Raw genomic sequence first — 23,541 nt, 5'->3', positions numbered from 1 at the left:
TTTGTGACCTCTGGATGAAGTCACGTCTTGGATCCTACAAATATGAGATCATTTTACCAGACTGTGCATGTGCTGTGCTAAAGAAAGAAAGAAAGAAAAAAGAGACATTGTTAATATTAAAGAAAAAACATGTATAACCACAAAATAGTGGAATAGTTCAATGCATTTTTAAACTATCATCTAATAAAACCTCTTTTCTTTTTTGTCCAAATGTCTTCTTTTTAAGTCTGTTTTTTAATTCACAATATCATTTTTACCAGTGAAATTAGACATGCAATGAACTAACTGCTTCATTTTTGTACGTCTTTTAAGTGGTGCTACTTTAGTCTGTATTTATTTTATTGTAATGGTTTATTTCATGAAACCCCTTGGCTGTTGGCTTATTCTGATTGAAGCAACAGTCATGTCACTGCCTCCGCAGATATGATGAAACAAAAAAGAATAATACTAATAATAACAAATTATACCTCATGAATTAAATAAACCTCACTTGTGACATTCTGAATAAAAATTGTTTGTCAGAATATATATTTAATGTAAGGAGTTAATTTCTATTTCATTATTTTGTGAAATAATTTTCGTAATTATTATTTTATTATTTTATTACATATTTATATATATTTAAAATAGAAATAAAGAAAGAAAGAAAGGGAATCATTCGAAGCAAAGTTATTGCTTTCTTCAACACTCATATAAAGGTTACATCTGAAAATAAATGAATAAAAGGTTGTGCATTGGGGTTGTATCCTGCTAGATGATTGGCTGATACGCACGTCTGTCAAATGTTCCATTTCCGGTCTGTTCTGTTGCTAAGTAACAGCTCTTATGCGCTCCGTCCATCAACTAAACAGAAGCTAGCTGAATGCTATACTTAAGAATTTGGGATTAAACAATAATTCGAGTGTTTCTTTTATCGTTTAAACCACTCATTTGAAGCCATGACAGCTATAAAAGACGGGGAATACACGGCTACAATCTACAAACTGGTGAGAAAATGTTTGCTTTAGTTAAGGTTAGCTTGATAGCGCAGTGTACTGCTAGCATCAGTACAGCAGTTAATGCTGACTGAAACTGCATTTAAAAATCGTTCACTTGTGTGTTTTCCGCCGGCTGATAAACAAACATGTAACTCACAACACCCCTCCGCATCTGTAGGGGTCTGCTAGTGATTTCGGCATACACCTGATACAACTACGAACTTTAAATTAACTTCAGCTTTTACAATCTTCTTGTCCGTTAACTCGAAGTCGCCGTTATCAGTTCGGCAGTTCCGCTTGACATTATACCGTAATCTTTGTGAAATTGTTGCCTGAATAAGACACTTTGTAGTTTCCCGTAAAGTGAGACACAGCTGATTATAGAAATAACCTTAATTTAAACAACTTGTTAAACAACAGCAGTAGTCAGTACTGTTTTCCCTTCTTGGTTGTTATAGTGCTGTATATAGGATATAGGATAGTGTTTTATACTTTCTATATGTCTTTTAGATTAAAGATGGCCAGTATGTGGAAGCAATTCACATCCTAAACGGCCAGCTTCAGAAACACGCGAAGGTAAGTATGGAACAATATTGTTCAGATGTAGTATATATTTTCTAGAGCATCATTTTTTGAGATGTCTGCTTGTAATTTATAATATGTATTTATTTTAATTTAATTTAATACTGGGCCTAGGAGGTAAAGTCATGTCCTGTATATAAAGTAAAGTGTATTAAACTTATGAATAGAGTTCATATAATTAGATTTTTTTTGTTTTTGTTTTTATTAGAGAATTTTTTTTACATGATGATTTTATGTAACAATCTTTTGTCAGTTACTGAGAGAAAGGGTGAGTGTTTACAACAGGTCTATATGTTTGTAACATAGTGTCCTACAGATAACGTCAGTTTAACACTCTATTTCTTTAAATTGTGTCCCAGTCCAGGGCAGCTTTGTCTCTGCTGGGCTACTGCTACTACCACATCCAGGATTTCACCAACTCTTCAGAGTGCTACGAGCAGCTCACCCAGCTGCACCCGGAGGTGGAGGAGTATAAGGTGTACTATGCCCAGTCTCTGTACAAAGCTGGTGCTTATCCTGAAGCCACCAAAGCCTCCTTTGTGCTGGACAACCCCAAAAGTCACTCTAAGGTGCAGCACAAACTCACACACAGACCTCTGCGTTCAGACACTGTGGCACAGCGATTCTTCAAAATGCTAACTTTTAAGCAGCTACTCTTCGAATCACTTCTTTGTTTTATTGAGTTATAAAAGTTTTTGGGTCCAGGTGTTCCATCATTGCTTCCTATCTGCAATTTAAAAACTCCACCTCATATACATTGTTGTTCACTCTGTTCCCTCCATCTGTTACACACTTCAGTTACTGGAAGCTGTTGTTCAACAGAAGTTCCCTAACAAATGCGTATGGGCCATAAATGCACTATAAATTCTGTATGGCTCAGCGACAGGGAACACATTTTTACCAACATAAAGTTAAAAAGATAAAACAAGTATAAAGATTATTATTCTCAGTACCTGACAACATTACAGAAAGAATCCCTATAGACCCTCTAAGCCACCAGACTCCACTGACAAAACCAGTAATTTCTACCGCTGCCTTGATCTGTAAGTTTATTTGTGATATTTTGTGAATTTCGTGTTTTCCATAGTTAGTTCTGATTTAACACAATATTTAACACACTTAACACAAAAGCTAACCGACTGATTTAGTAGACATATGCCACAAAGGATTCTGCTGCAGTTATTACAGCCTGTGTCACGGCTGCCAGCTGAAGTAATTTCCTGGTGCAATTTGAAAAAATGTAAAAATAGGGCCCAGGTGTAAAATACTGCTGGAATAACCCTTTTAATCGTGGACAAACAGGTCATGGGTCATGAAAATAAAATATGGATGACAGTTTGAATCGGATCTAAGGTTCAATCAAGTGCGTAATATCTCTTGCCCCAAAGTCAAATTAGCACTTGGCTCGTCACAATGAGTACCTGTTTTAATTTTATTTTTATCCTCTCTCTCTCTCTGTGTCCCTCACTCTCTCTCTCTGGCACAGATGGTCAAGCTGCAGTCATGTATCAAATATTGTGAGGAAGATTACTCTGCTGCCAAGGTGACGAGCTCTCTCACATTATCTGTTAATGCACACAAATGTTCAATATGTTGGCAGTTTTAATCATTATTTTATGCAGCAAAACACATTTCATTATTTTCTCTGTGACTAACTGTACCTGTTTGTATGTGTATGTGTATGTGTATGTGTGTGTGTGTGTGTGTGTGTGTGTGTGTGTGTGTGTGTGTGTGTGTGTGTGTGTATGTCTCTGTACAGTCACTGCTGGAGCAGCTGCCTGCGGAGGACCCAGACGTCATCCACAATATGGGCTGTTTGCTCTACCAAGACGGCAAGCATGAGGAGGCCTGCAAGAAGTTCACGTCTGCCATGCAAGTGCTGGGATACGTTCCAGGTAAGCACACACCCTCAGTGACTCACTCTTCTGTGGTTGTCTTATGCACTAATTCACTATAACTGTTATACTATTTTACAAGTCATTTGGTTCCAATGACACGTGTCACTGAATGTCACATTTTAAAATAAAATGATGATCATCAAATACACCAATTCTTATCAAATGTAAGTTTAAAAATAGCTCGACAAAAGTTACCATAAAAGTTCATCCTCCATTTTCTTTGTCCTCATGCCTGTTGTCTCCAACAGCGTTGTCGTACAACATCGCCCTGTGTTACTACAGCCTGAAGAACTATGATCAGGCCCTCAAATACATCGGAGAGATCATAGAACGAGGCATCAGGGAACATCCAGGTAAAACCACACCTCACATGTGTGTCTGTTCTGCTGCAGATAATACCTCATTATCATCTGATCCTCTGATGATTTGTGCTACCATACAACCAAATTTTATATCTACATCTTTTTCCTGCCCGCCAGAGCTGAGCGTGGGGATGACGACTGAGGGCATCGACGTCCACAGTGTGGGCAACACGCTGGTGCTACATCAAACCGCCCTGATCGAAGCCTTCAACCTCAAAGCTGCCATCGAATACCAGCTGAAGAACCGTAAGGCACCTCAATCAGTGTCTCAGTGCCGCCTCTGAAACTTGAATATGTAGCAAAAAAACAGGAGAATGGAAAAGAAACACGCAGGAAGTAATGCATTTTATGTATTCATTATGAACTCATTACGGACAAGGTAGCAGCAGTGATGAGAACTGCAGCTAAACAGACAGAGAAAAGAGTGTTGTCTGCAGATACTCACTACAACTAAAGATGGTTTAGTTTGGTTTAGTTGTAAGAGACGAGTCGAGGGAAGCATTGTCCCATGAATATATATAAGATCAATTCCTTGATAATCCCATTGATAGATGAGATGGGCATCATTTCAAATTTGATTTAGATTAAAGAAAACACCAGTGACTCACAGGAACGTTGACACTTATAGAGGCAGATATCATGAGCAGAAAGTCTCTGGTCCAAATGACCAGGCCAAACAGAAATCTGTTAAATTGAAGCTTCAAAATGACCATAGTTTACTTAAACTCTTGAAAGATAGATCAGTTGGCCGATATTGTTAGCCACTATTGGAGCATCACAGATTTACTGTATATATATTGGTCTGTGTATATATGTTTTCCAATTTGTGCAAACATATAATACTTTTTTTGTGCAGCAGGGTGCGCAGTGCCTCCATAGTTTACAATCCTCTCAGGACTGTCTGCAGCACATGTATCAGAGCATCACAGTTGAGCAGCAACTGGCTCGAAATCGATATCATGGACTGTTTTTGAGAATTGTATTACCTGTGCAAACTAGAACCAAGCATCACAACAATACTGGCATAGGTATAATTGTATTTGCTCGGCTTACACAAGTCCAGGTGAAAGAGCTGAATTCCTCCAACTCTTAATATAGCCAGAGAAAGAGGAACTGAGATAAAGAGATGAAAATCTCCTGGAAAAAGAACTTGTTGAGCCTTTTATCTTCCTTTCCCCACCTCTCTTTAACATCAAAGCGAGGCTGCAGAGATGAGCTCACATGTAGGGCTTAAAAAGGAGTTTAAGGGAGTGTCCTGATACCCAAGTGGTTAAAGGACTTAACCATAAAGCCACAATGTCCCCTTCTAAATCACTCTCTCTTTCAACAGTTCCTGTCTGTGTCTCCTCTATCAACAGTCTGTACAAAGCAAAACAAAAGAATTTATTTAGAAGTATTTGGAAAACCTAACCCTAAATTTTGACATTGTTTTACATCCAGGGAGTAGAAATTTTAGTGTACGTTCTTTGACTGGACACGTGCCAGCAGGGATTACATGGCAGCCATTACAGCCTGTTCCTGCTGCTGCCTGATGCAATCTACTAAAGTGATTCAAAACTTTCTGTACCTGTAATATGTAAAAATAGGGCCCAGGTTTTAAATACCGGAACACCCTTTAATTTATTTGTTGGTAAAAACCGTCAATGTAACTCTTTAAAGTAAAGTTTGTGTTTTGACACATATAGATGTAAAAATTCAGGAATTTGGAATATTTATAAAGTTGTATTTGAAAGGAAAAGCAATAAACACCTTTGTTAGACGTTCAAGCTATTTTGAAAACCACCACAGGCACTTTTAAGAAGAAAACAACAGAGCAACACTGATAAAAGAAATAAAACTTTCCTGCCTTTTTGCTGTGTTTTCTTGCAGTGAAAGGAGCTCAGGAAGCTTTGACAGACATGCCCCCCAGATCAGAGGAGGTAACCATCATCACCCACTCACTACCACACTGTACTCTCTCTCTCTCTCTTTGTGTGTGTGTGTATGTGTGTGTGTGTGTGTGTGTGTGTGTGTGTGTGTAGACTCTCCACACCCTCCCGGCTATGTGTGATAATTCTGCTGTAATGAGAATTAAGGCTGTCTGGACCTGCCCCTCTAACAGCCCGGAGATAACAGAGATTAATAGAATATTAGAACAGAGACATAGGTGTGAAGGCTTACATGGAGGTAATGATGATAGTTTTATCGTCTTGAATCTGCTTCATTAAAATTAATGTGCAGACGGGGGCACTGTCCTTGGTCCAGTCAGTAATTGCCACCCAATGGGTCATGGCTGTCATTTTTATCAGGAAAAAAGTGTTCAACTAGTGCCCCCTAGTGGAATTTAATACACAGTCCATTTTGTTAAGGTATTCTTTTACAGAGGCATGAGTTATAGTGTATACCATACTTTACTCAAATATAATCTGATGTGTGTTTTTGCAGGAACTGGACCCAGTGACACTCCACAATGAGGCTCTGGTGAACATGGACACAAAGCCGTCAGAAGGTTTTGAGAAGTTGGCCTTCCTGCTGCAGCAGCCCTCCTTCCCCCCTGTCACCTTCGGAAACCTGCTGTTGCTCTACTGCAAACACGAGGTAGTAAACTGAGCATGTGAAGGATTTTATGTTTTTTAACCACTTTTATGTATTTTGTATTTTTTATGTATTATTTTTCCCCAATGTCATATTTCAGTTAAAGCTCTTAGTGTTCTGAATGCTCTGTTTAATATTGCTCTCGGTATTAATGATGCGCTATAAATACATACCTCACCTTGCCATTTGACCAGCTATTGCCAAGAAATACGTATGTCCAGGTTATGCTTTAAAACAGTGAAATAGTAACTGAAATACCAAAGCATAATCTACAACAAAAATTTTAAACAAACAACAAAGACGAGACTTTATTCTATATACAGGTTCAGTGTAGTATACATAGTTGATCCAGTATTAAAACATTTGAGGAGGCAATCAGGCAAATATAAATAAAAATAAATTAAATTAAATACCAACAATAATGTAACATTAAAAGCCTATTCCAGCTGTCATTGGCCGAGAGGCGGGGTTACGCCTGGACAGGTTGCCAGTCAATCACAGGGCTGATATAGAGACAGACAACCTTTCACACTCACACCTAAGGTCACCAATGAACCTAACGAGCATGTCTTTGGACTGTGGGAGGAAGCCGGCGTACCCCGAGGGAACCCACACATGCACGGGGAGGACATGCAAACTCCACACAGAAAGGCCCACTACGTCTGAATCGGGATTCAAGCCTGGAACCTTCTAGCTGTGAGACGACAGCACGATAACCACTGCACCACTGTGCAGCCCACATCTTTCATTTATGCAAAATACCTTCATTTTTTAAGGTGGCAATTGCTGACTGTCAAACATCTATGCTTTTACTGTCAGCGAAGATATGTCCAGTTTGACACATCAATAAGCTTGAAGATTGGTAGATAACATAAATAACACAGTAACGTGCAGTCTTTGAGCACTCCTTGGAGCTAAATCTGGAAGTACAGATTTTGCTCCCCCTGTTCTCAGGATTTAGACTTGTTTTGTTAAAGACTTGCAGAAGCATCAGAAAGCAACATTCAGCTCTAGAGCAAAAGTTTCCTTTCAGTCAAACTTAACCGACAACTTCATAAACCAACAGCTCCATAGAATAACCTCGTTTGCACCAGGGTTGTTGAATGATGTTAGTTTGAACAGTTCCTCATGACAGTTCGCCCCCCTGGAGCTTGTCTTAATTATACAGAGGATTATCATGTTCTCGTTCAAAACCATGACACCCCTCTGTTTCTAATCGGGGGGGCCTCTGTCAGCATTTTCCACCATACGATATTTAAAAGGATTTGGAGTCATGTGGTGGGGTCTTAGTGGAGCAGAGAGACGTGTGGCTCTTTCATTAAAATGGTATTAATGTCGCTGCTGGAATCCTCTCTCTCTCTCCCTTTCTGTCTCTCTTTCTCTCTCTCAGTACTTTGACCTGGCAGCTGACGTCCTGGCAGAGAATGCACATCTCACCTACAAGTTCCTCTCCCCGGTAACTTACACTCTGCACTCACACCAGAACTCACACTGTATGCACTCACAAGTACACACTTTCTGTCTCTCTAATTATCTTACCTACCTGCACACACATTCTTATTAGTCACAGAAGCTTAAACCTTATTTATTTCTGTGTTTGTCCTTTGCAGTACATGTATGAATTTTTTGATGCCTTGATGACGTGCCAGACAGCTCCAGAGGAGGTACTGTACAGAAAAAACTTTACTCTCATAAATCTCCTTTCCTGCTGCAACTATTTTCATTGTCAAATAAACCTGAGACTTATTTTCTGTATTATTGGTTCGTTGATTTGTCTATAAATTGTCTGAAACTGGTTAAAAAATAAGGTTAAATCAGTGTTTCCCTCAAATGTCGACAACTAATCCATTAAGTGATGCAGCTCTAATGTAAATACACAACATCTTAATGGGCTCATATTTTGTGGTGTTATTGTTCAGTTGAATTTCACCTTCTCTCTGTTTATTTTCCAGGCTTTCAGGAAGTTTGATGAGATGAACGGCAAACTGACAGAGCAGCTACGCAAACTGGCCAAGCAGGTTGTTTACCTTGTCCATATATCCTTTGTTATTTACACTTCATGTATGTCTTTCTTTCTGCATCTCATAGTCCTGCTTTTCATTTTTAAATACTAGTAATACTATATCAGACAATTCCTGTTAAACACCAGATTATGTTTTTTAATCTTACAGCTGATTTGTTCCGGATGACTCAACATTGACTTCAATTTTAGATGCTCTTAAAGTAGACAGAAATGTTTCTCAATATGTTGTAATTACTGTGCAAAAAATGAATTGAATGTTGTGATGTTCTGATTCTGAAAGAAGTCAAACTCTTGGCTAAGTTTTGACAGAATGTTGCCTTTGTCTGTTTTCTCAAAGGTGCAGGAGGCCCGGCTGGCTCGAGACGATGAAGTGCAGAAGAAAGCCTTGCAGGACTACGACCTGATGCAGGAGAAGTGAGAACACACACACACACACACGTTTACTTAAGTCCAGTCACTGGAGACTTACCCTAACTTAAACCACTGACCTCAAAATCAATGTTTGGCCACCTTGGGACACTGGTTTAAAGTCTAGTTTATGTCCCTGAAAGTGATTTACGTAAGTCTTGCCAACACACACACAAGTAGACACACACATCAACAAACAGTTCTGAGAAGTAAACAGTCTGAAGGCATCTGAAACAGGTGGATAAATAGTTAGAAGCACCTGTTGATATCTCGTACCAATATATGTTTGGGGTAGATGGTAGCTCAGTCTGTAGGGACTTGGCCTGGGAACCAAAGGGTTGGTAGCTGAAGAGGTGCCAGTTCATTTAATTTCCCCCAACTGCTCAGGGCACATGTCCATGTGCGGCCCCCTCACTCTGACATCTCTCCATTAATGCATGTTCATAGGGTCCTGTTTGTGCATGTGTGGATTCAGACCTATGTGTGTGTAGTGTGTTTGTAATAACAGATTGAATTTCCCCTCTGGTATTAATAAAGTATATCTTCTCTTCCTCTTCTTAATATTTTTAATACAATATTTAAACATGTACGTGTATTTTTATTTACTGCAAAGTAGCAAAACATAACTAAACCCCTGATCAATATTTTTTTGTTGCTTATAAATCCTTTATTTATATATTAAATGTGTATTTTTTTTATAATATATTAAATATGTTATATTTCTTTACTTCTCCTAAGTGTTTTTTGTTTTGATTATAAATACTTTGAGTAAGCTCTGCAGGAGTATGCCACTGTGTTTTTCACTGCACTTTTTGTCTGAGCATGTCACAAATATTTACATTTTTAAACAGTACAACTACAGTTATCTGTAGTTAGTATCTTGTTATTGGAAGAATAAAATAATATGTCCTCAATCAAAAATCTAATGAGCTCTACTTTGACCCTTTTTCTTAGTCCATATGAAAAACTACCAGTTCATTCATCTGCTGCTGATTTCCCTCCTCATCCTCTGCGTGTTATCTTGGTCTTATCCCAGGTACATCGTGGTCCTTATGGCCCAGGCCAAGATCTACTGGAACCGGGAGAACTTCCAGATGGTGGAGAAGATTTTCCGTAAGTCGGTGGAGGTCTGTAACGAGGACGACACCTGGAAGCTGAATGTAGCCCACGTGCTCTTCATGCAGAGAAAGTACAAGGAGGCCATCGGCTTCTACGAGCCCATCGTCAAGAAGCACTACGATAACGTGAGTGCTTCAGAGCAGCTCGGATACAACACAGAGAGTGTGAGGTGAGGACTAAACAGTCTGCATTTCTGTCCAGGTGGAGCAGTGTAACATTCAGGAGTGTCCCTGCAAGTGCAAACCTTCGGTAAAAATAGACCAAACTGCCGTGTATTGATTCCTCTGATGTGTCCTCACAACTGTGCATGAAAACAAAGATTTCCTGCAGTTTTTTTTTTTTATTTGGTGGGTTTGCAGTGTTTTTGTGTCCTTTCTTGCATCTGACCTTTTAGCTTTGGAACAATTTCTGAACGTTAAGTCATGATAAACCTCCTGAAGTGTTGAGTTTCTTCAAATGGTAGAAATCCTAAAATGTCAAGATAAAGTTGAATTCATTTTCTAATACAAATATTATGTCTTAAATTTACATTTTTAAAAGTTATACAATTTTTGCTGTTTTATTTAAGCAATCTCGCATGAGAGGTTGTGATGTTGTACTGAATATCATCACGGCTGTGATTATCTATGGCATGACCGTGATGATATTGTTGATGATACAGTTAAACAAGCGGCAAATAGTAGTAAAAAGTAACAGTTAACAACAGATTGTTTTTTGCTCCACCAACTCAACTAGTTCCACAACTTAACTGATGCTGGACTGTTGTTGCCAAGCAACCCAAACATTCTCCTGCACTCTGTGTCTACAGGTGACCACAGATCAGCTGTTTTTTATGATGTACATTTATCTGTTTGTTTTAATTTATCATCAACCAGTGAAATAAGAGTCTGCTGTGTGATTCAGAGGCACAGAGGACATACACGGTCTGCTGTGATGTTAATGAACAGTATTCACAACACCTGGCTGAGGCGGAGTGATTTGAATCGAATTGTTTCTCTTGGAGAGTATTAAAGGGAAATTCTGGTATTTTAAACCTAAAATTATGTCAAAAATCAGTTTTTGGAAACTTTCTCGCTTGGTTTTAAGTTCACCAAAGGTTCCTTTTTTTGTGATGCAATTTAAGAAGAGAAAAAATTAAACTAATAAATAAAGGGGAAAACAAACAAGGTGAAACAAAACTAGAATCAGTTTAAGTGTCATGGTGGAAATCAATAAAGATTTCTTAAAGGTCTGAGTGCTGGCAGCTGCTCTGCTCATGAAAGTGACTATACTATGTGTGTTTTTGTTCTGCTGTAGATCCTGAATGTGAGCGCTGTGGTCCTGGCCAACCTGTGTGTGTCCTACATCATGACCAGCCAGAACGAAGAGGTACTGTAGGAAATAATGAAACTCTGAAAGGGGTCAGTCTGCTTAACAGTGAGTTTTCTACAGTGGTGGACAATAACTAGCAAATTTATTGAAGTATTAAGCTCCAATTTGAGGTGTGTTTTCAGAGTTTACCATTACTTTTTATTTAACTTGTCAATATTCAAACAGCAGCCAATTTCCTGTAACATTATGCTTAGGTTGGGAAGCTCAAATGCTGATTCATTCACTTTCCAGCTGGCATTATCATTAGCTAGCAGTTAACTGAATGCTAACATTACCTTGTGTGGTTAATTGTCATACCGTGTGAATCAATCAATCAATAAAACTTTATTTATATAGCACCAAATCATAACCAAAATGAACTCAAGACACTTTACCAAAAGGGCAGGTTTAGACCGTACTATTTGTTAGATCATGTAGAGAGGGACCCAACATGAATCCACCATGAGCAGCACTTGCAGTACAGAATCACTGTCTTCTCCTCGTGCTCTGACAGGCGGAGGAGCTGATGAGGAAGATCGAGAAGGAGGAGGAGCAGATCTCCTACGATGACCCTGACAAGAAGGTCTTCCACCTCTGCATCGTCAACCTGGTCATCGGGTGAGTTTCAGACGCTGCTGCTGATTCATTAATCCTGCTGGAAAATGTAATGCAGGGTCTGTTTACACGTTGTTTTTTTAGCAGCAGAGGATTGTGGGTGAAGATTTTTTTATGATCTGCTTTTGCATTCTTGTGCTCTCATTTTTTTCTGCTCCAAGAGACTCATGAATTTAGCTAGAAGGTTCCATCACATGTGCTTTGTTGGAAGGAGGAGGGATATGGTCAAAAGCTGTGTGAAAAACAAGCTCAGAAACTTACTACAAACACTATCCTAGCTCTGGTTCAGAATGAAACTACAAACTATTGAGATAATAATCCACCTTTTTATCAGTCCTGTTGGAGCTGACAAAGTCTCATTGTTTTTTCTCCCAGGACGCTGTACTGTGCAAAGGGGAACTACGACTTCGGCATCTCTCGGGTCATCAAGAGCCTGGAGCCTTACAATAAGAAGGTCAGCCCTTTAACGATTACTCTCTGGGCTTCAGAGCCTCTCACACCCCCTCTTTTAGGTTCTATGGTCTTTATTTTGTAAGGGCAGCAGGGAGTATATTCACTGATGAAGTGTTGATCTTAAATACAACTAAAAAAATAATTTAATTGAAGGTGTTTATTATTAAAATACCAAACGTGAAAGACAAAAATACCCGTCTGAGCCCTTCAGGAGTCTCCCGCTGAGGTCTCTCCTCTCAGGCTGTGCTGCTTTTTGATCTGGTTCAGTCACAACAGCAGACTCGGGCTGCAGCTGAGTCCACTAAGCTCCAGCTGAGAACACAAGCCGTCACCCTGAGTGTTTCCCCCTCTCGTCCTCACAACAATCACCAGCACAGAGTCACAGTCACAGTGAAAGCAGGGAGGAGTTAAGGAATGTGAAGCCCGGCGAGCCGAACAGTCACGCCAGCTTCTCCCAACCTGACCATCCAGTCTGAGCTCCGTAGAGAACCGTCCTGTTGTTATAACAATATTAATAATTGAGTTTGTGTTCAGTTGGTCTTGTGCATTTCAGTACTTCTTTCTTTAATTCTTTTTATTTTATGTAATTGTTAATTTCTTAACTTTTTCTACTCATATGTACATGTTTCTGTTTTTATGCTGCAGCCTGAATTTAATGGTTTTTCTTATGTGTGTGTGTGTGTGCATAGTTGGGGACAGACACATGGTTTTACGCCAAGCGCTGTTTCCTGTCTCTGCTGGAGAACATGTCCAAACACATGGTCATGCTGAGGGACGCTGTGGTACAGGAGTGTATTCAGTTCCTGGACCACTGCGAGGGTGAGCTGCCCTCACACAAACACAAACACACACACACACACACACACACACACACACACACACACACACACACACACACACACACACCTGTAACAATGCTGGACCGCTTCCCTAACTACCAACATTTAAAGTCTACACCATCAGGGTGACAACAGGCGACATTTCACTTGTAATGTTTGACAAATCAGGATCCCTTTTTATCACTCTGAGCTTTCTAACGCAGCAGATTTCACATCATCTTTAAGATTTAGCATCCCATAATAATCTGAATCCATGCGTCCCCCTGAGCTTTACTAAAGCAACACTATCAGGTCAAATATATAGCCATCTGTGGCGCTACTTTAGCTCAGCTGGTAGAGCAAGCGCCCCATATAGAGGCTAAAGTCCTTGAAGCAGCGGCTGCAGGTTCGAGTCCTGCTCTCGGCCCTTGGCTGCATGTCATTCCCCACTTTCCTCTCCCCATATTTCCTGTCATATCTTCAGCTGTCCTATAAATAAAGGCAAAAATGAATCTAAAAAATATGTATATATAGCCATCTATTCCATATTTTTAGCCCCTTTATTTTAGAATAAATTGAGACATTAAAAAATATTCTAGAGACCTTTTTGTTCATTCAAAACATTGAGCTAAGTTAGCTCATTTAGCGTATTAGCTTCTGCTGATGAAATCTTCTAGGTGCAGTTTCCATTTCAGCTAAATTGACAGTCATTAACTAGAAATAAAGAAAATGAGGAGCAAATCCACTAAGAATTGTGATGATAGATTTCTCCGCGTTATTTAATTTGAGCTGCATTTATGCTGCATTTTTGGAAAGCTTGACACCCTTTCCATATGAGCTATATTGGCCAGATTTTCATGACATGTGCTGTGATATTTATCGTCTCCAGAGGATCCTGATGATGACCTTTCCTGTACTGTAACTTGAGATCAAGCTTTATGTTTTTATCTCCTAAGAGAAGCAAAACCTTCAGCAGTGTTTTATGATGTTGGGAGTTATGAACATTTCAGGCTGTTGGAGGCGCTTGCAGACCTTTATGTGTTCCCTCTTCAGTAATAACAGCTGCTTCTTTTGTCTCACCTGCAGCGTACGGTAAGGAGGTTCCTGCCATCATCGAGCAGCCTCTGGAGGAGGTCCGCATCCACATCGGCAAGAACACCGTCACCTACGAGGCCCGACTGCTCAAGGCTCTGTTCTATGAGGTCACCGGCTGGATCGAGTGACATCATCACACAGGTGTCGCTCTGGCTGCAGTCAATGGGGTTCATGGGGATCTTACATAATCAGTTTCTGTTCTCTCTAATATATGACTCGTTTTAACTGAAACTCCTTCACAGATCCTTATAGCCAGAGATGATGCATTTATTATCATCACTACTTCCTCTTATGGAGGATAGAACTGTTTGAAAAAAGATGAGATACTTTGTTTTATTGGTTTATTCTGCTAACATAAAATACATGATAACATTTGTTATGTATGTTTATTTAAATGCATTTATATTCATGCATATATCCTCTGTGTTCAGTTCTGGTTGTACAGCTTTATATTCAGCAGATAAAATGTTTGTGAATAGCAACAATTTAAAGAAAATAAAGAATGATATTTTTGAATGAAAAACATGACTGGGGGGGTTTCTTTAAAGCTACAGTTAATAGGGATCTTTCATCAAGCTTTTAATGGCCGATATCATTTCCTGTTATTAAGCATTTTTACAGACAATCCCTGCAGAACAGACCCTGTAAGAACCGCGACTAAAGGTCAGCATGCTTCAAACAAAGTGTCTGTCAGATCATCCAACAGCATGTGTCACCCCGTCCCCCAGTAATTGGCTTGAGAAGGTAGATCTGTCTTTACATTCTTCTCACAACTGCCCCTCTACTATCAAAAAAAGAAAAGCAGAAAATCCCCTAAGGAGCTAGAAACCAGAAACTGTTTGTTTTTGCTTGAAAGTTGACTGAGATCTCATGATGAAAAGCAGGCGGGTTGTTAGCTTACATAGAGGATAAATGTGTGTCTCTATAACCAAGTTGCAAGCACCAAGTTCCTACAACACAAAGTCATAGCCACAATTATAAGAATAAGATGTTTTTACATCGTCTTTTTCTCCTATACATCCTCCAAAATCTCTCTCCTGTGAAATGTTCCCTCTGCTTATTCCAGATTATCACAGCAGCCTGAAAAATGTTATTATTTTACTACATTTTTACATTAAATTCAGACAAAACCAGGAGATGACATCATCATTACTGCTCTCACAATCTACTTTGTCAATCATAACTCACTCAACTTGAAAAGAAGCTGTGTTGCAAGAAGTAAAATGCGTCTTGCTGGCTCACGCTGTGGAAAAATGAAACTTTAGTATAGACTTAAATAAACCTTCAAAAACCCTGATTTCCTTTTAGAAACATTAAGAAAAATCTTTAGTTTGTTGTGTCACAGGACGACAGCGATCACTAACCAAATATGTGGAGAGAACAGCACCATCAGAACAAAAAAGAACCCTAACCAGTGCCAAACAGCAACATCCCAGCATTTTTTAAGCATTTTCATCATCTTATGATTATGTTCATAAAGAAACGTATTGTGAGTCTCCAGCTGTGAAGAGTGTCTCTACCTGATGATCTACAACGTTTGCTCGTGGGAACGAACCCCTCAGGAGGGTGAGGGATGGGAGGCAAGGGAAGACTGTGTTCAGGAGAGCGGCCTCTTGGTTATGTCCTGTTCTGTCAGATAGTAGTTCAGGTATCCTCCCAGAGCACCGACAGCCACTGCAGTCATGTGACTGGAGCAGCCATCTGTGAGACGAGAGGAGAAACAGGGAAGGAAAGAGAGAAGGAAGAAAACACAATGAGAAGCATCCAAATACTTTGAGTCAAAATGTCAATAACACGACAAAATACCAAAACCACAGTCAAAAAATACTCAAATTAAACCCACTACAAGTCATTGATCTGAGTGCAGATGGTGAAGATTAAATGAAACCAGTTTTAATTATTTTTATGTTTCAACACTGAAAACCAACGTAAAATAGACAGTCAGGACAAAGTGTTCCAATCTGCTTTACAGGGGACACAATGATGTTACGCTCTCTCTTGGAGCCCTGTCATTGATGATTTTCAGCAGAGGACACCTGTGTGATGATGACAGACGTATTAGATCTGTCCTTCACACACTGACCTGGAAGTATTTTCTCCCTCCTCTTCACTCTCCGGTGAGGCTGCAGCTGTTCCAGCAGCTCGTCTCCGATGATCTGAGAGATGATGCTCTCTGAGAGAAGAAACAGCAGACAAAATAAACTGTTCCATCTGTCCATGGAGAATCTCCGCTAATGATCTCAGCCTGGGTCAGGCTGCTGACAGTTAATAATAAGTCACTGCCTGTTAAGATCCAGATTTTTCAGGCTCAGGTGTTATAAAAGAACCTGCAACCTGATGTCTTAGATTTGTTTTGGATTAAGAGAGAACGGGGCAAAATCCAGAACCCTGCATCGGTGTAAACACAGTCCTGGATTAGTTATTTTGGGATAACATCAACACAAATATCAGGCTTAAAAAATGCAATTTGACGGACATGTGACCTGGAAATAAGAAGATAATTATGACCCAAATTAAGCTGCATTTAACTATTTTTTTAAGACTAGTTATAATTCTTATTTTAATGGTGCTCAGACACTCACTGTCTCTCCCAAAGCAGCCCACTTCCTCATCCTGCAGCCTGAGGATGTGCTGCAGCCAGTCAGCTTTGTAGAAGTCGGAGAAACCAACCAATCCACAAATAAGGACTGTTGACAGAAAGCAGAGGGACACAGGGTCAGTCAATAACCTAAGAGATTTATTAATGGCCACTCTGCTTAATCTCCTAAACAGACAAAAAGAAAAAGGAGTTACTGCACAGAAAAGAAACCTTTTAAGCTCATTTACAGCTCTGCATTTTTATTTGGAGACTCCACAGGAGTAACTTTGCAGGATTCAGAGGTGTATTTCTTACACTGGCTCTGTTAGCGGCCCCTCATTGCAGCCTCTGTGTATATATTGATTGTATATAAGAAGAATAGCTGTCCCCGATTGATTTATGAATGCCCTTTTGAAGCCTTGAGTTTGGCATTTTGGCTGTTGCAGTCTTAAGTTTGTTGGAGCCTGAAGTGTCTGGAAGAGGGGGTGGATCTGGAAAGGAGGGAGGGTTAGCAGCTGCTAAAGTAACAGCTAATGCTAGTACTTGCTTGATAATCAAGGTGCACCCATACTTATCTGTAACTTTGATAATAATTGAGATGCTAATTAAGGCTAGCAGAAAACAGGCTAAATGAGAACTACTTGTCAAAATGTCTTTAAGGACAACTGAACGCTACACAAAACATTTTATAGGTCGCTTTTATAGCAGTTTTTACTAAACGAACATCATGCTGTGTTGACGAATGTTTTAAACTTGCAATGTGGAGCCTCAACTCATTAGGAAAATGTTTACTGAGGTAAGAAATCAAGAGAGAAGTGAGGTCAAGACTTCTATTCAATCAGACTTCTTTGTGCAACCAGCACAGTCGCCCCCTGCTGGCCTTTAGACAGAATGCAGGTTAAAGGCACTTCTGTACAGTTATTAGAGAACACATGATGAAAGGATGCTAGCATTTTGTGTGAGCAGACACTCACTGTTTTCTATGAAGATGTCCACTGTCTGCTCGGTCAGACCGTCTTTGATGATGTCCTGGTTGGTCTTCATCATGTTGGAGCAGAAGATCCTCTCGTAGTTGCGTTCGGTCATGTTGGTTCGGGACGCTCGAGTGTCGCCTTTCAGCAGGTTGGTGCAGCCTCTCTGAGCGGGACGCACATGAGGTTAGTTTACGCTGGGTTATTAATACAGCTCTGATTCTGCTCATTTCTGCTGAATCACTTTTTGTTTTAGCTTCTCCTGAGAATCCATTTAGTGTTTAGCTACATATTGGTTTCTTCCTTCTGGACAGAGGTTTATAGTCCCAAGGTGTAGACAAAAAATGGCACCTCCACTGTCTTAACTGTTATTGTAGCTTTAGTCATTGGTCATCATCTCCTGGGCTGCTGCACTGAGGACTGTAGCCTCTAAATGTGGGACACACGATTTAACCGCTGAGCTAACCCGGTGTTCCACATGATAATAACTTGTTCCCACAAGATAAGAATTAACACCTTATGGGACTTCAGGGGCTCCATACATATTGTCTTTGAGGCCAAGGGTGTGATGACAAGAAACACTACTCGCAGCTCAGTTCAAAGGCAGGTAGCTTAGCTTAGCATGAAGACTGGAAGCTGGGGGGAAACAGTTAGCCTAGCTGTGTCCAAGTTCAAGTCTACAACTTCCAGCACCTGTGTATCCAGGTTTAACTAACAAGATACATCATTTTATAGTTCCTTGTGAGGTTTTTGACCACGAGCAGCCCTGTAGAGCCACCGACACTGTGTTACATAGATGCTTTTCCACTGACTGACAGTTGGTGGAGATAACGTACCAAGAAACACTGCAAATAAAGGTTTTGATGCCAATATTTTCTTAATTTTAAGTTTCAACCTTCAAGAAGAGTTTCTCTAATAAGACAGTTTAGCCTGGATGAATAATTATCCGTCTGCAGTTATGAATGATTCTCAGTGACGGCATCATTTTGGATGATTTTCAGACACATCTCACCATTTTTCCGATCATGAAGTAGAGCAGCTGGTGGGACAGAGAGTAATGTGGACAACCGAAACGAGTCATCGTGTCCCGACAGGGTTTGGTGACGATGCAGGGCGTCCCGTTCATCTTCCTGCTCAGACAAACACACACACCACACACACACACACACACACACACACACACACACACACACACACACACAGCACTTAGACAGGTCAGGGCCTCACTCTGAAACTTTTGCATTAATCTTTCAGTCAGAGACGTCAGGAAATAATGATAAATACAGTTTCTGTAGTCACAAGGTTACAAGATTTTCTTGATATTTAAGGTCATCGATTCGTCGATTTTCTGATGACTTACTTAATTACGTCAGGACTAAAACCCTCTTTTTCAGGGAATAGTAGCTTAAAATCAACATTTCCTTTTAAGATATTCATTTTCTTGTTAGTCACAGTCTATTTTTAGTCCAGAGGAGCATTTGCAAATCCTGTCTGGGTGCTTAAAATCCCAACAATCTGCACCAATCAGAGGGCAGGACAACCTGGCAGGCGAGTCTGAGGGCATAAAGTTTTCTCAGAGCTCCTCTGATCCAGATTTTGGCAGCTGGACAGACCGAGGAGTCTGTTTAAAGAGACTTTAGTGAGTCAAGTTAAAGCTTAGGGATGAAGGTAGAATAAAACATGATGTTTTAGGTCAAGATTAGGAGAGTGAAATGTTTGCTTAAGTTTTATAAAAGTCTGCAATCGTGATCAGAAAACACCAACTGAAACATGAGCCCCAGTCTGGATGCTGCAGTGTGTGTTGTTCTCTCTGTTGGTGTGTGTGTGTGTGTGTGTGTGTGTGTGTGTGTGTGTGTGTGTGTGTGTGTGTGTTCGTACCAGGTTCCCAGCAGCAGGGTCAGACATTTGTCACTGAGCTGCTCGTCGTAGCACTCGGTGGTCATGGTGGAGGAGTAGACCAGGCTGGGGTCTGTGGAGCTCCAGCCCTGAGGAATCAACCAGAAACTCTGCGTCAGCAGGGGCTCGAACTCTGCGCGGCACAGGAGAGGAAGGATGGAAGACACAGTTAAAGGCTAGCTCAAATTAGCATGCAATATGTGACAAGGTTCACAAGGAGAGAGTTTTATATTCAAGGGTCAAATGTGAAAAAAGGTCAAGGAGTCTACAGGATTGTTTTATTTCCCGAAAGATTCCTTTTCCTGCTTTTAAAGGTAAAAAATTGTAATTACAACTTTTAAAATACTCAGCATCCGCTTTGCATCCATACATTTTATTTACTCTGTTTTCCCGTGACAATGAGTCATTTCCGGTTGTTTTCTCGAGATCTCGACTTATTTATCTTGAGATAAAACCACTGTAACGTCAGATCGCCAGAGCTGCAAAAGCACAAAACAAACTGTAATAATATTACACAGTGACCAGCACTTTATTCTGTTCTCTAGATCGACAGAAAGTCATTAGAAAACAAGCTTTGTTATCTCGAATTAAGTCGAGATCTCGAGAAAACAACCAGACATGACTCATTATCGCGGGAAAACGGAATAAAGTGCATGTCTGCTTTGGGCTTCCGTACAATACAACTGACAGATGCAAACATGTAACCCCTGATAGGTTAAATATAAATTTAGCTATATGCTACGTTTTAGCTAAGTGCATTTAAATTTTTGGAATGAGGTACATTTGTACTGACATTAGTGTTGGTGTTCATTTAGGTTTATACCCAACCAATCCTAAACTAAATAAACGGTGCAAGTCTCACAGACATTTTTCAAAGTTTTTATTTTACGTAAAACTCTGGATAGCTCTCGCCTGGGAAAGGCTTCAGGGAACATCTCTGGATTATATAAAACAAAGAGAGGTGTCTAAATACTGTGTTAGTAGGCTAACTGGGTAATGTATGCTGGGCATTTGAGTAAACATTACTGCCAGGATGTGTTTCCTTAATAAGAGTAAGGTTTGTGTTTACTTATAAAACTAATGCAGACATTTTCCTTGTGTTATGTTACATCTGCGACCACAGTAGACATGACACTGTGAGTTTCCCACCTCTGTAGTACTTGGGGTCGTTCTGCGACAGAGCGCTGACGGCCTTCTCGATGCTTTGGTCGAGACGTTTGACCAGAGCGACGGAGGTGGTTCTCTGACCCCAGCTGACCGGGTCGGTGTGAGGCCACGTCCGAACCGCTTCCTTCAGTTCGCCTGAGACACAAAAACCAACACAGAGATGATTCGACTTATTAGTTCTGTACATATTTTTGTAGGATACACTTGTTAAATAACTAAACTAACTAAATTTCCCTGTTGTGGGACGAATAAAGGATTATCTTATCTTATGTGATTCAGGATGAGTGGGACAAAGATTTAACGCAGTCTTTATGTTCATTTGTGTGCAAAATTAAGTGCAAGTGGAAACTGTTGACAACAAGAACACATATTAGTACACACATTCATGGTCCCCAGAGACTTTGGTGATCCTCTGATGTTCTAGCAACACAATAAAGTTCACAAATGTGGTTAGAGTGAAACGTCTTTACAGCTTTTGGTTCAGACTTTCAAGTTTGTGATGGTCCCTTCTTAGGGTAACAGTATGATTGTGTCAGATATGAATACTAATGTGCATATGTTTTCTTTGAGGTGCCAGAGGAGCTGAACAGGAGCACCTGGGCCCAAAGCCCAGCTTCCTGCTAGACTCCCTCTCTCTCTAGACGGCCAGCCTCTGCACCTGTTTTGTTTGATGTAGTAGACTTTGTGTGAGTTGGATGAGACTTAGATTAATATCATCCAATCACCGTTAGCCATCCTTTTGTTTACTGATAATAAATAAATGTTTGCATGCTAAAGGTGTGTAGATATACGGTTCCTTTCATTGCACTGAAGCCTTTCCTTAAGACTATAAACTGTAGCAGAAGACGACTTGAGGTATTAACTTATGGCCAATGTTCATAATTTAACATAATCTAAAAATAAAAGTAATAAAGGAATCAAACATATTTATTTCTAGCATTATCTGAAGGGAACTTAATGACTTAAGTAAAATATCAGGATATCACTAAACTTAACATTCAGATACAGTAAAACAGGGTTTTATTAAGGATGAAGTCTATGACTTTTAAACTTGTAAACACAGAAATCCCCCTGCAGATTTGCCATAATAAGAATGGTCGTACCCTTTCCCAAAATCTTGACTGAATATGAGTGAGATAGTGTCCCACTTCAGCTGCACCAAACCATGAAGCCATTTTCCAGATGTTTCCTGCAGCTGGAGGACACAGAGGAGTCTCTTCTGCAGCCTTGTTTACGTACCCTGCAGCATGAGGAACCCGACCACCCCGTCCAGGTTGATGTGCTCGTGCTGCCGCTCCAGGAAGGATGCTCCCCTGTTCAGGCTGCTCAGGATGTCATCGATCACCTCCGCGTGCGACCCGGACACTGCGGCAAACAGAACCAGCACTGCGGCCAGCGTGTGCGCCGCTGCCCACATTTTCTCACTCGGATAATCCCAGCCTGGAGGCTCCGGGACAGTTGTTCTCCGACAGAAACAGGAGAGAGGAGCAGGGAGGACGGGCTGTCTGAGCTCTAGCAGAGGGGGGAGGAAAGTGGAGAGGCAACAGCCGTGACGTCAGAAGGGCTGTCATTACGAAATCAAAACTTAAATATATATATTTTATCCTTTATTTCATATTCAAATAATTTGCATTATTATACACTTTAACACATGTTTCATAATAACCCTCAGATCAGTCAACATTAATGCCGCAGTTCTTAAGAGTTTATAAGAGAGATAAAGTTTAAGCTATTGTTTGAGGAGAGCACCATATACATTTTTTTAGCTGCTTTCTCAACAAAATTGTCAGACCAGAAAATTTTTTAGATGTTTCTTCAGTTTGCAATGCTGCAGGTTTTGCATGTGGGAACCATCCAGTTTTAAATAATATGGGAAAGGGATTAGGGACTAATTTAGTTTAATAAACCAACTGTTCTCCGGTTAGAGTGTCCACTTACAAGGTGGTCTGTACACGTAAAATGTATGATCAATTCAACCAAAGTCATTTATCCCTCTAAACTTTTAATTAGCACTCAGAAAACTTGAAACAGTTATTATTATACTAACAGTTATATTATTATTTTACAAACATGTTGGGGAAAATTAAATTGAACACTTTTAGAATCAGATAAGACAAAATAAATCAGAAGAGCAGAATGTTTTTGAGAAGAAATGTTGAGAATATTAGAGGTTCGACTTTATTCTGTCAATGCAAAAAACGAAACCAAACATTCTTTTAAGGCAAATCTGTTTTATCTTATTATTGATCACATGTTTTTAGTGGGATGATCGTCCCTTTTCTGTATTGTACATGAACGCATCATAAAGTGTGCTGTCCCTTGTGCTGATGTTGAGACCACTGTTCATCTGTTCTTTCAGTGTAAACACTCTGATGCTTTTTGGCAGGATGTATATGACTGGCTTTACCCCAGAATTTTCCAGCTAGAACATTTTTTGTTGTTTTTAACATTTCATATGGTCTTATTATGGAAATTAAGAAAAAAAATTTCTTGGTGAACAATATTCTCATCCTTGGAAAATTCCACATACACAAATCTAAGTATTTAAAAGTCGTGCCCAAATTTTGTATATTCTTTAATGAGTTTCTGTCTTACACAAAGGCCCTTAAAGTTATGAAAAATGGAAATGCAAAGCAACTTTGCAGAAAAGTTTGG

At 39.9% G+C, this 23,541-nt stretch overlaps 2 protein-coding genes across 2 annotated transcripts; one reads left to right on the top strand and one right to left on the bottom strand.

Moving 5' to 3' along the window:
* Nucleotides 1-842: 842 nt before the first annotated feature.
* Nucleotides 843-14,768, top strand: ift70 (intraflagellar transport 70). The gene is made up of 19 exons (XM_069676285.1): nt 843-986; nt 1,488-1,553; nt 1,919-2,128; nt 3,046-3,102; nt 3,319-3,454; nt 3,706-3,810; nt 3,937-4,065; nt 5,689-5,738; nt 6,244-6,396; nt 7,784-7,849; nt 8,004-8,057; nt 8,346-8,411; nt 8,754-8,830; nt 9,861-10,068; nt 11,240-11,311; nt 11,808-11,911; nt 12,284-12,362; nt 13,051-13,180; nt 14,266-14,768. Exons 1-19 carry the CDS (start codon nt 939-941, stop codon nt 14,400-14,402), a joined length of 1,947 nt encoding a protein of 648 aa, XP_069532386.1. The 5' UTR covers nt 843-938; the 3' UTR covers nt 14,403-14,768.
* cunh16orf89 (chromosome unknown C16orf89 homolog) lies at nt 14,611-22,366 on the bottom strand. Its single transcript, XM_069676286.1, has 8 exons — nt 22,126-22,366; nt 20,869-21,021; nt 19,702-19,852; nt 18,836-18,953; nt 17,827-17,989; nt 16,857-16,961; nt 16,358-16,447; nt 14,611-15,975 (listed from the first exon to the last, which is right to left on the bottom strand). Exons 1-8 carry the CDS (start codon nt 22,301-22,303, stop codon nt 15,872-15,874), a joined length of 1,062 nt encoding a protein of 353 aa, XP_069532387.1. The 5' UTR covers nt 22,304-22,366; the 3' UTR covers nt 14,611-15,871.
* Between the last annotated feature and the right edge of the window lie 1,175 nt (nt 22,367-23,541).

The sequence above is a fragment of the Semicossyphus pulcher genome, unplaced genomic scaffold (assembly GCF_022749685.1).
Source record: "Semicossyphus pulcher isolate SPU_LCO1_2020_fin unplaced genomic scaffold, fSemPul1.0.p SCAF_25, whole genome shotgun sequence".
Taxonomy (NCBI): Eukaryota; Metazoa; Chordata; class Actinopteri; order Labriformes; family Labridae; genus Semicossyphus; species Semicossyphus pulcher.
Note: the sequence above shows the minus strand (reverse complement) of the source record. Positions and strands in the feature narration are given on the sequence as shown.